Here is a 12417-nt window from a genome sequence, read left to right as displayed (position 1 = left end):
AAGAAACATAATTATATTTCTTGTTCTGTGGGGGTTCACTGTAAAGTAAAAAATTACCAAGGAAAGAAATTAAAAAGACGTGAAAAATCTTCTGTCGTTAGAAGAAAATATTTTGGAATATGAGGAGTCTTCATTCTCTGACTCAGAATAGCAGTTTTAGGCTTTGTTTTTGAGGAATTAGCTTTAAAAATATTTCTTTATGGTTTTTTATTTTTTAAGTTTCAAATCAACTTTCAAATTTAAACACCCAGTTGCAATTTTTATCGTCATATATCCTTTGTACAGCTATTTGATAGCTTCAACGCTGTTATCAATGGAAGAAATTCTATCTTTCCCCTGATATTCCCGTAATTAAAAAAAAAAAAAGCCTACTTGCCCCTGGCAACTTTGTTTCCCGCATCGCTTATATTTTTTCATGACTCTCCGAAGCAATATTGTGGACTGAATCATCCTAAATAGTTTCATTGCATCTTTACAGTACAAAAAATGCAATAAAATGCACCAATCCAGCCATACTTACGACTCCAGCGATTTTTGGATAGCTTTTTTCGATTGCCGCCCACTGTGCGACGCTGAGGGCTGAATGACTATCATTTTCTCCGTCCCTCTGAGTGATTGCTTAAGCGATAACTTTTTCTTTCAGGGACCAAAAAGTGATTTTTAGACCCATTATTTTTGGAATCACAAGGTCATTCCGCCATCCCTTTTTCCATCGCTTTCCGTGTTATAACTGTCATATCATTAAAAGCCAAACGGGGCTTTACAATCGAAATCTGTAAGAGCGTGATATCTTTAAGAGCGACAGAGAGAACATAATATTAGATTAGAGCCACACTATATTTCCAGGTCCGATAGAATCGATAAATTAAGAGAGATGTTTTGCCGAACGGATAGATATGGGAATTCGTTTTTCCCCCGAACCATAAAGGACTTTAATAAAATAATTTTTCGCACAATTTGTGCATTGCGGGTGACTCCGTAAAAGTTATCACCGTGGATAGTCCCGGTTCACTGAAATAAGTCTAGAGCGAACACCTCTCGTGTTCAAAGTTCGGGCTTTGCTCTCCGGCTGTGGCGCCATGCGCACGACCTGGACTGCTAGTCGCATAATATGCTCAGCAGTCCATACCACCTTGTCCCGTATAGTCCACAAATTTCCATAGGGGAGAATGACGCCTCGGTAGCTTAACTGGCTAAAGCAATCGGCCGGAAATTGAGGGATTCGGGTTCGAATCCCGGTCAAGGCGAATGGTTTTTCCTCTGTGGATTTTTCGCACGACTTTAATAAACGCTAGTCCCAACTTCGTTAGAGCACTTCAATTTTTTTTAGTTGTAAACGTCTGGTGTCCTAACACCCCCCGCCACACGCCTTTCAGGTGGCTTGCGGGGTATTATGTAGATGTAGATGAGTCGCTAAGCGGCCGTGCATTCTAATTGACCGGTTCAGTTATTTTTCTTTCCATACTGTGTCATTATTTTAATTGTCGATTCTTATCACAGTATTTTTTTCATAAAAATGAAATTATTATGTTAAGAGGAGTGCTTTGATTCTTATTGGACAATTTTTTTCTTAAAAATGTTGATATTACACTGATAAGTGTGTTTATTTTTGCTGGCTGGATGGTTTCAGCGACGGAAAAAGAAACGTGCCTAGGGATGGGAAAAGGAATAGGATTCTCATCCATCCATCCATTGCTGAAAATAACCGCGTGAGAGGTAATTTTCCCGCCATCATTTTTGGGATCACTGGCGCCATCGCGCGAAAGGGACGGAAAAAACGATGGCGTGATTTAGTCTTAAAGAAAAGTTGAGTTTTGCTCGGGCAGTAATTTTTTCGACTGGGTTCCCGCTCCGATCCGAAGAAAGAATGAAACTTTAGATCCCCTCCGTCTTGAAAGTGGACTGTCTCTGAAAAATGGGCCTTTTCATCCTTAGTAAGAATAGAAAGGATGTTGATGTCCACCGAACTGCTGGCGAAAAAATTATTCTAAACCTTGTAACATTTAGTCAGTCATAATTGTGGAAATTTCTTGGTTGCTTCATCGAGTTTTCCCTCATTTGCAGGTTATGAACTCGTACTTCTCGTTCTCTCATTATCGGAATAATTGGTTTTCGCAGCGAAATTACAGAGCCACAAATATTTTTCATATGTATTGCTCCAAACGGGTTGCGTTTCCCCGTGTTGGTCTCTCATTCCAGGTTTAGCGGAGAAAGCCTCTTAATGAGAAAACGCCCCCACGACTCTTTTCACAGGTCTCAATTCCTGCCTGTTTGGTGGAAAAAATCATTTCCATTTCTCATCAAATTGTCTCCGCAGGCGGGCAATGCGCGTTTGTTCCTCCTTGAGCGTCAGTTTTTGCGATTGCATTTGATGACTCGACAGCTTAATACCATTCTGGTAGGAATATCTCCTTAAGTCTTCTGGAAAACCCAAATATTGCTTCTGAGGTCAAGTGCATTGGCAATATTATTCTTCCTCTCGCTACTCTGTAGTTTGGAAATTTTCCGGCAGAATCTTCCTGTAAAGGTACCCTTGCTCACGAATATTACATTAGGAGTAAAGGAGTCCCCTTGCCCTTGCTAATGCATTCAATGTTCATCCTTCATTTCTCTTCAGTGAAATCGTACGAGCTGTGTCCCTTTCACGTATGAAGGTCTCGCTCGCCCTGTCTTTTGTCAAGAAATTTTCCATCTAAAATATTCTGTATGAAGTTGTTGTTCGTGTGTGAGGGTCCGATGAGCTTTTCTTTCTCTATTTTATTTTTTCCTAATTGTTCTATCTCTGTATGGACTTCATTTAGTTCTTGCTTATTAGTCTTGATGTTGATCCACTTAGTTATTCTAACCCTCTTCGAAAACCATGTTTTTGCTGCTTCAAGTTTGCTCGTTTCAGACTTCCTTATTGTCTATATCTCACATCTATTTGCTAGCACCCTCTGCACAAAACTTTTTAGGACTTTATTCTTACTCCCAATACTGATGTATTATTTGCTACGAGACTTTTCAGTTAAGGTAATTGAGGTGTACGGATCGGAAAAATCGATTTTTTTTCAAATCCATCTGGCCCAACGAAAAAAGTTGTGGGACCGATCAAAAATAAGGCCTGAAAAATTTGAGACCTCTACGTGAACCACTGACCCTCGCTCAAATGCAATTTAGGGGGGGAGGTCAAAATTCGAAAATGTAATGATGAACGTTCAAATTTGAAGTTAAATATTCCTTTTATTATACATGCGGACAAGAGATTCGTGAAAGAATTCATCAAAACTTTGTTGACAGCAGCGAAAGACGAGGAATGACACTGACATAAGAAATATAGACTGGAAAGCAGATAATTGAGTAATTCTTTCGTGATTGTTCCTCCACAGACGATGCTGAATCATCAAACATTAGCTAGACTTATAAAGAAAGACGCAATTTGGGTGTGAATTTTGGTGCATTTGGGGCGTGGGGGAGGCGAGTGGGGGGGGGGGGGGGGACGCGAGCGGCCTTCGCCCAAAATCTATTTAGTCACAGCTGTCGGACAATACCGGAATAAAAGTGCATATCATAAGTTCCCGCACCTTCGTAGCCACTCGAGAGGCGTCTTCATAGACTGTAGGCACCTTTTCTGCGTTCTCGGATCTAAAAATATTTCATCACTTCTCTAAAAGTTAGTAACATCGATTTGTTTAGCGCCGACGAGGCGCCAAATAAGAGACATGTCGTCTCACTACGCATCCTTTTTTACCTTCTACCATCTTCCGATTTATATTATCAAAGATGAACGCCCTCCTAGCAGCACATGCGGGATAAATTTTGCTGTATTCGAGGCGTGGGAGGGAGAGAAGCGAGCTGGGAGGGGACGGAATCGGCCTGCCGTTCTTGTATCCGCGACGCTGCGTGGGCGTTGGAATATTTTCTTCGCGGACGCGGACTCAAATTAGGCATTTTTTGGCTAAACGGTGGCAGGTACGTCAAAATGCACGAAAATTTGGTCTTAAAGGGCCATAACTCGTCCAAATCTATAGGGAATGACCATAAAATATTATATTTTTAGAATTGTGACCCTCCCCCCCTAAATTGCATTTGAGCGAGGGTCACGGGTTCACGTAGAGGTCTCAAAATTTTCAGGCCTTATTTTTGATCGGTCCCACAACTTTTTTTCATTGGACCAGATGGATTTGAAAAAAATCGATTTTTCCGATCCGCCCTACTGTACGGCCCCTGTTAATTGATAGTCAAAAGAGAGAAATATTACAGCAATTGGAGACTTTATTTTAACTGTCATTCTACGAGATTTCTCTTTAATTGAAAGCCTTTCTTGGCTTCTTTTGACTACAGGGGAATATTTGTTATTGCTCTAAAAAATTCGGGATAGTAAGACCGACCAATTCCTCGCCAAAAAAATGAATGGCGGGTGAAGTGGTGGGAGACTAGACATGACGACGTGTTAGGTCAATGGTGTGGTTTGTGGTCTTGTCGACACGGGATACTACATTCAAGCAAATAAAATAAAACAATTACAATCCAAATTTTGTTTGGTTAACATAAGCAGGACACTGCTTAATGCCTTCATTTTTATCTTGCACGCGAAATATTAGCCTGAAATATTGACGCGTGTCCCGCGACTTCACAAGTATTCCGCGAATGCCTAATCTCGTTCAGTGATGCTGGAAATCGCGCTTTTTATTGTCTCGGCTGAATATGCTAAAATTCAGCGCATTAGGCGTAATACCATTTGAAACGATACACTGGCTTGAAAACAGAATATCGCAATTAATCCAGGGAATCATGCTCAGTAATTTTAATCATGTTTTATAGCTGGACTTCGTCTGCTGCTTTACATCAATTTTCGTGCGTTCGATATTCTACCTTGTGGAGGTTTTCGGGAGTGCACTTCTAAAACACTTCTAAAACCTTTTTATTTTATTTACCGCGGAGTGGAATCTTTGCGGAATCTGAAACCTACATAAGAGGCATTCCACCTCGTCTATATACCTCACTGTAAGCTGCTTCATTATTAGGGCTCCTAGATTATGGTAAATAAAAGCTTCACTTGGCGGTATAAAAAATCCATTTTGTGATAAAGGAGGTAAAAAAATCGTTGAATAAAATATCCTTTTCCAAGAACAAGGTGCTATCCTTTCCCGATACAGGGTGCTTCGTTCGAAGTAATATCGAGGTCGATCGAGGAATATCTAACAATACACGTTTCGATCGTAATTTGAAACCTTAATGGATCATCAATGGATGATATGATGAGGAATGACCCGAGCAGATTCTTCACTCGTGACTTCTCAGCATTGCAGAGGCATTTGGAAATATTTCCACTTTGACAGAGAAAATCTCATTGAATTGACCATTCACACCTTTCCTCCCTTATTGTCCACAGATCACGAGCGTTTTAGAAACGGGACATAAAGATCTAAGAAATTAGAGATTAAATCTTGGAAATAAATACATTGCGAGAGAAAAGGCCGTGAATCTATAAAAAAAACTTCAACGAACGAACAGTGCGAGTTACACATCCATGACATAGATGAGTTTTGGGACTGCTCATCGAAGGAGCACGCTTGGCTTGGATTACTTCAACAATTGAGATGAGACTCTTTCAGTATAACAAATAGTAAATCATTTCGCAACTGCGGTATATTTTCAGGTGCGAAAGAAACGGTGAAATACGGATGAACGGGTGATGGAATTCGTTTATTCCCAAAATAATATAGGATCAAAATTAAAAATTGGACACACACAAAATAAACCTCTCGATTGAAATAATGTGTTCCTTCAAATACTTAAGTTTGACACTTGGTGCCCCAACAATCTCTGCCACAGTGATAATAATTAGTAGGTCTCCTTGATTTTCGCGAACGCGAAATTTCGCAATTTTTCGCGAATTGCGGCGCATTTTCAGTTTTTACGCGAATTTCAATGTTTTTTACTTTTTTGCTATTTTTCAACGATTTTGAAAGTATTTTTGATCATTTCGCTAATTTTTAAATTTCAAACAACCAAAAAGCGTTTCTGTTTTTTTAACAAATCCGCGAATACAGGTGAAGCCGCGAATTGAAAGGGCTCTCGACGCCGGAAATCTCATTCGAAGCGTTCTCATCGACATCGCCAAAAAGTTCTTTGTCCCAACCAACTAAACATTGCTTGCTCCAACAAGTGTAGTGAAGAAGAGCTCGCCAAGTGGCCATTAGTACGTTGAAGACACGGGTGCATTCAGGAGTGGCCGCTAGTCCCCGATGCACAATTGAGCCGGCCGCTACGCGAACCTCCCTGACTGCATGAACGATTCGGTAGGGCACCCAAGTTTTGGCTTCTAGCAACACTTATAGCACCTTCAGCGGCATCGAGTTCTAGGGCAAGAATCGGCCTCAATGAATGTTCCGAAAAATAGCTCCGCCCTCGTAGTGAATGCGTTGAGGGCTGTAGCTACAACAGTTGCGCTCTGGGCGCCCCTAACCCCCGACTGCGTGCGGAGAAGGTGGTATGGTGGCATATTTGGAATCAAATGCACACGTGCTGCGACAATTTCAACTAAGATCGAGTATTTTAATTAGCTAGCAAAACGATCTTTTCAAGATGGCCGCCGTGCGCAACAATTTTCGAAGCTCCTTTTCCGGCAACACTCCGTTGCGTCCAAATTTCGTTTGCGGGAAATGACTCACTCACGCGAATTTAGTGGCCGTACCTTATGGGGAAGTGTTTTTAAAAAATCGCGTTTAGGTGTCCATGTGCTGAAAGAGACAAAACGATACTTCTATTTTGTTAAGAAATGTTCATTAAAAATTTTAAGATTTATTGCGAGTGTGTAAATAGGCCTGGATAATTGAACATGACGGGTAAATATAGCCGACACAATTCCTATTCTGAATCAATAAAAACTATTCAATTCGGATGAATAGTACAGGAAACATAAGACTTATTAGGTAATATTTATTTTTTTGGGGGGGTCCCAGGGGGTTTTCGGGGGACTTTATGTGCTTGTCCCGCATAACGAGGCATCGATTACCTTGGATAAAAATTCAGGCTCTTTAGCTGTTGTGCAAGCATGGTTTTTCGATGGTGTCACCCGTTAAAATTAAATATTCTTCGTTCTCCTGGTAGCGGCACATAGGGGCACGAGATAGTCGTTACTCACGTTAATTTGGTGTCCCTACCTAGTCGGGAAGTGGCAAAAAAAATTCCGAAAAAAATTAAAAATATGTGTTGAGGGAATGCAAACTTCACGGCGGATGTGTTGTAAGTTACCAAACGTTGTAAGAGTCGCGATTTCAATGGAAAATCGAATGTCGTTAATTACTCATATTTCGTTCGACTTATGGAAATTAAAAGATAGCAAAAAAATTGAGGGAAAAATCTAGTATCTTGCATTTAAAGGAATTTGTCCTATGATAATTGCAAATAGGTCAAAAAAATTCCGAAGTTCGGCCCATAAGAAAAGCATTGGAAATTTTAAATAGTTAAAAAAAATACTCAAAATCAAAATATTGCAAAGATTACCACACCAAAAAATCAACCGAAAAATCTAGTATCTCATACGTTAAGGAGTCATTCCTACAATGATTGAAAGTTGGTTTTAAAAAAATCCAAAGATAGTCCCGTAAGAAAAGCATTGGAAATTTAAAAAAAATTATAAAAAATACTTATTATGAAAATATGGCAATTGTTTTCACATAAAAAAATCGGCCAAAAAATCTAGCTTCCGTCAGTGAAATTTCATGTTCCCGTAACACTTGCAGGTAGGCAATGAATGGAAAAAGTTTTAGTCCCATAAGGCTCCAATGTTAATTCGGATCGATATATCTCGAAAATCGATCGACTTTTTCTAGTTTTCGGATTTTTCCCCCCGATCAATATTTTTTCTCCACCCACGGTGAAAATTTTCTTCCCAGCACGTCCGGAAGTGGTCGGGAATTTGTATACGTGAGTCAGTGAGTGGTCAATGAGTGAGTGAGCTATCTGTCACACATCGGGTTGTAAAATTATGGGTTAGTATTAGTTAGATTAGCCAACCCAGTTCGCTAAAGGCCCTTAGTCACCTCATCCCGCCGCCTTGAACTCCCAGGCAGCTGCCTCACCCCCTACATTTCCCATCATCTCGTGACGCATTCACGACCTACCTTTGCTCCGTTGATACAACCATCTTCTCTAATAGCTCCATTTCTTGCTCTGAAAGTTATGCGCTTAGGATGGCTTTTCGATTGCTGTCGCTTGATACTTTTTTGAAATACTCGCTGTAAAATTTTTAAAATATATTGATGAGTTTATTGTTATTTGTTCCTTACTTTTGTTTGCCTTTGTGGAGTTGCCCCCTCATTTTGTTTGCAGACAGATGCAAAGAGTTCTTTTTCTCGTTAGGGCAAAAGTTTAAAACTGGGGGTTTGACAACTTTTCGTAATTTTTCGGCATGGAAAATTTTTGTTACGCCGCAGCTGCTTAATTTGGAGAGCTGGGAGGCAGTCGTTGGGTATGATTTTCGAGGATTTTCACCCATCTACAGTTGAGGCCAAGAAAGAGCAATGACACCGCGCTTGCCCTCACCATGCGAGCGATAGGTAAGGACCTAATAAATGACGTTCTTGATGGTGAACCAGCTTCAGGGGTATGGTTGATCCTTATGGAGCCCTGACCTAACAACCCAACCCAAGTGATGGTGCCATGACGAGACGGAGGGAGTACGGAAATCCCTAATCCTCTCCATACTCTTACACCCATTCCCCATTTCCTTGGCCAAACTCCACCCATGGGAATTCCTCCCCTTAGCCCTAACCTCAGACAGTTAAAAAAAATTTTTTTCTGGAAATAATAGTGTGTGTGACAATTTGTTCCCTGCCTTCTATGCATTTGTACCAGATGATGACATGTCACGTCGAAACCTCGGTCGAACATAAAATATTTATGTGGAATTACAAAGTTTTCTTTACTTTCCATTATGTTAAAATAAAATTATAGTTATAGCTTTAAATTAAAACGAACAATACCTTATATTTGAACAGCTGATCGTTTGCTGAAGTGCAGTGTGTATTAACTTAGGACTGTATTAACTGGACTGGACTTAGGACTGTATTAACTTAGGACAGTGTGCAGACTTAGGGTCTAAATAATTTTCCAAACATTATTCATTACATTCTACACAACTGAACTATCAAAATATAGCACGAACTCAACAGCTCTTTCCACACGATTCACTAGTGTTAGATTCAGTTGTTCATAATTGTTTCTCAAATTTTCCATCGCCTCCCTCTGCATTACACCCTCCCCTCTACATTTTTCCACATCTGCGGCGGCTGAGTCATCGATATCTATCCATTAAACATTATACATGAAAGCACAGGCAACGTCGTGAATTACTACATTTCCTAATTAAGGAATAAACGCTGAAATTTCGTAAGTCATTCAATATAAAGCTATCATTAGAAACCAAAGCTTCGAGTTCATTCAGTCAAGCCATATCGTCACGAGTAACACAAGCAAGCTCATGCGCAACAGTGTACAGGTTAGTGTAACATATTTACGTGCAAGAGATGCCCAGACAGAGACTTTATACTGTTACAGTCCCCACCCGTGCCCGCTTACCATTGTCCCTCGCGTCGAAACAACGTCCACGTCAAGTGTTCTTACGAAGTGGGTCCTCAAAATCTTGAAAAGCTTATCCTCCGGACTGCACATCAGCAGCCTTATGTAGCCTCCTTTTAGCGACGGGGAGTCACTGGGGAAGGGAAGGAATTTGGGGCTAATACTGCTCTGGGCTCATACAATTCTTCGTTGCCCAAGGGCAGGCGCGCACTTGCGCGACCACGACCACAGCTACGACCACGGCAGGTCTCTTTCGCACACCTTCCGACCAGAGCACGACCACACCCATGATAGCAAAACACGTTCATCGTCCACTTGCTCAGTTCGTATGGTCGGGTCGGAGTGAAGTCGGAGTCAGTGCGCGGCGCGCCATTACAATGTGTGTAATATCTGGCCGCAACGACCGCTGAGTCGGGGACTACCAAATTCAAAAATTTTGGTCGGACGACTCGGGTCCGACTATGGGTCCGACCAACGAGTCGCACTTGGCCTAGTGCGCGTCGCTCCATTTGTTGCAATGCTAAAACTGGTCGTGTGCCACAGGTCGTGGTAGTGGTCGCGCTAGTGCGCGCCTGCCCTAAAAGAAGCCCCTTCAGCCCCATAAATTATGGTCACAATTGATCATATCCGCATAAATGACACACACACAAACACACACACCACCCTGCTCTTACACAGCGCTGGCATCCACCAATGGATGCCAGGAACCACGTGAAAAAACAGGAGTGGGGAAAAGGATAATATGAGGGAAAAAATGGGGTGAAGAAGTGATACGGATTGTGATGCATCTATACCGTCACAATACATATGAGAAATTGAACAATACTTGTGTAATACATTTTGTACAATAATTAGTTGGAGAGAAACTGCACAATGCAACATTTATTTTTGTTATTCCTGTTGTTCGAATTTTGAGGAAAGGTGTCATATTATACCAAGTTTGAAACCAGAAAACCATTCGTTATATTTTATTCTCGCGTTGTAGCCTCTACACGAGTGTATGTTGTTTATCTGAACTGTGCTTCCCTCTCGATTTTTCCTTAAATTGAATAAGGGAACGTTTTTTTCTGACCTAAAACTGCAATGGAGTGTGTTGGCTTTGTTTCCACTAAGAATGCATACAGTTAAATTGTTTGGAGAGACTTGTAGAAATATAAACTATGTCATGTATTATAATATTTGCGGGTTAATGCGTTTACCTTTGCATCTATTTATGCCCGTGTTAACTTTTTAAATACGTGTAAATTTTTCTTTCAGGGGACTGGCGGATACGAAATTGTCGGACTTCCTCAGTTGTAAAAATATTCTCTGCCCTGGCTTGATTTTCTGGAATGGCCACGTGAATCAACCATTCTCGCTCTCCTCTCCAGAAATGACAAGAATACTCGTGGAAACGTATGCTTCTCATCCTAGTCGCCTGGTGGACTTCCTTCAAAACTATTGTCATCGCTCAGATACTATTATCACGTGTGTTAATTTCTTTAGAACTTAGAATCGATGGTTGACACTAGCTCAGAATAAATTTATATCCATCGAGTTGATGAATCTATCTATATTATATACAACCCGATGTGTGACAGATAGCTCACTCACTGATTCACGTATACAAATTCCCGACCACTTCCGGACGTGCTGGGAAGACGAAATTTTTACGGGTCGTGGAGAAAAAATATTCATCGGGGGGAAAAGTCCGAAAACTCGAAAAAGTCGATCGGTTTTCGAGATATATCGATCCGAATTAACATTGGAGCCTTATGGGACTAAAACATATTCCAATATTTGCCTACTTTAAAATGTCACGGGAACATGAAATGTCACTGACCGAAACTAGATTTTTTGGCCGATTTTTTGATGTGAAACATTTTGCCATATTTTGTTTATAAGTATTTTTTATAATTTTTTTAAATTTCTAATGCTTTTCTTATGGGCCTATCTTTGGATTTTTTTAAAACCAACTTATAGACGTTGTAGGAATAAGTCCTTTACTTATGAGATACTAGATTTTTTGGTTGATTTTTTGGTGTGGTTGCCTTTGCAATTTTTTGTTTAAAAGTATTTTTTTTAACAATTTAAAATTTCCAATGCTTTTCTTATGTGCTCACTTTGGGAATTTTTTTGACCAATTTGCAATAATCGTAGGACCAATTCAATTTAATGCAAGATACTAGATTTTTTTCTTAATTTTTTGCCTATCCTTTGATATCCACATGTTAATCGAACTTCGAGTAATTAACGATTATGTATTTTCATTGAATTTGCGACTCCTACAACGTTTGGTAACTTACAACACATCCGCCGTGAAGTTTGCATTCCCTCAACACACGATTTTAAATTTTTCGGAATTTTTTTTACCACTTCCCGACGTGGTACGGACACCAAATTCAGGTGATTGACGTCTTTCTCGTGCCCCTACGCGCCGCTACCAGGAGAACGCAGAATATTTAATTTTAACGGGTGACACCGTCGAAAAAGCATGCTTACACTACAGCTACAGAGCCGAAATTTTTATCCGAGGTAAACGATTCCGCGTTATACAGAACAAGCACTTTAAGTCCCCCGAAAACCCCCTGTGACCCCCCCAAAAAAATAAAAATTACTTAATAAGTCGTATATTTCGTGTACCATTCATCCCAGTTGTATCGTTTTTATTTATTCGGACTGGGAATTGTGTCGGCTATATTTACGCGTCATGTTAAAATATCCTGCCCCATTTACACACCCGCAATAAAACTTCAAATTTTTAAATGTACATTTCTTAACAAAATAGTAGAGGTAAAAAAGGGCTTCCAGGACAAGGACACCTAAAAGCGATTTTTTTAAACCACTACCCCATAAAGTACGGCTACGAAA

General features: G+C 40.3%; 1 protein-coding gene across 2 annotated transcripts in view; it reads left to right on the top strand.

Annotated features, from left to right (window-relative positions):
* LOC124171394 (nicolin-1-like) overlaps nucleotides 1-10990 on the top strand; it is a 93160-nt gene extending 82170 nt beyond the window's left edge. For both annotated transcript variants that reach the window (XM_046550568.1, XM_046550567.1), the window contains one exon: nucleotides 10825-10990. In XM_046550568.1, the coding sequence (XP_046406524.1) occupies nucleotides 10825-10866 (42 nt within the window). In that variant the 3' untranslated portion in view covers nucleotides 10867-10990. The remainder of the gene's footprint in view (nucleotides 1-10824) is intronic.
* The last annotated feature ends 1427 nt before the right edge of the window (nucleotides 10991-12417 follow it).

This window comes from Ischnura elegans, chromosome X (assembly GCF_921293095.1).
Source record: "Ischnura elegans chromosome X, ioIscEleg1.1, whole genome shotgun sequence".
Lineage (NCBI taxonomy): Eukaryota > Metazoa > Arthropoda > Insecta > Odonata > Coenagrionidae > Ischnura > Ischnura elegans.
This window is presented reverse-complemented; position numbering and strand designations above follow the sequence as displayed.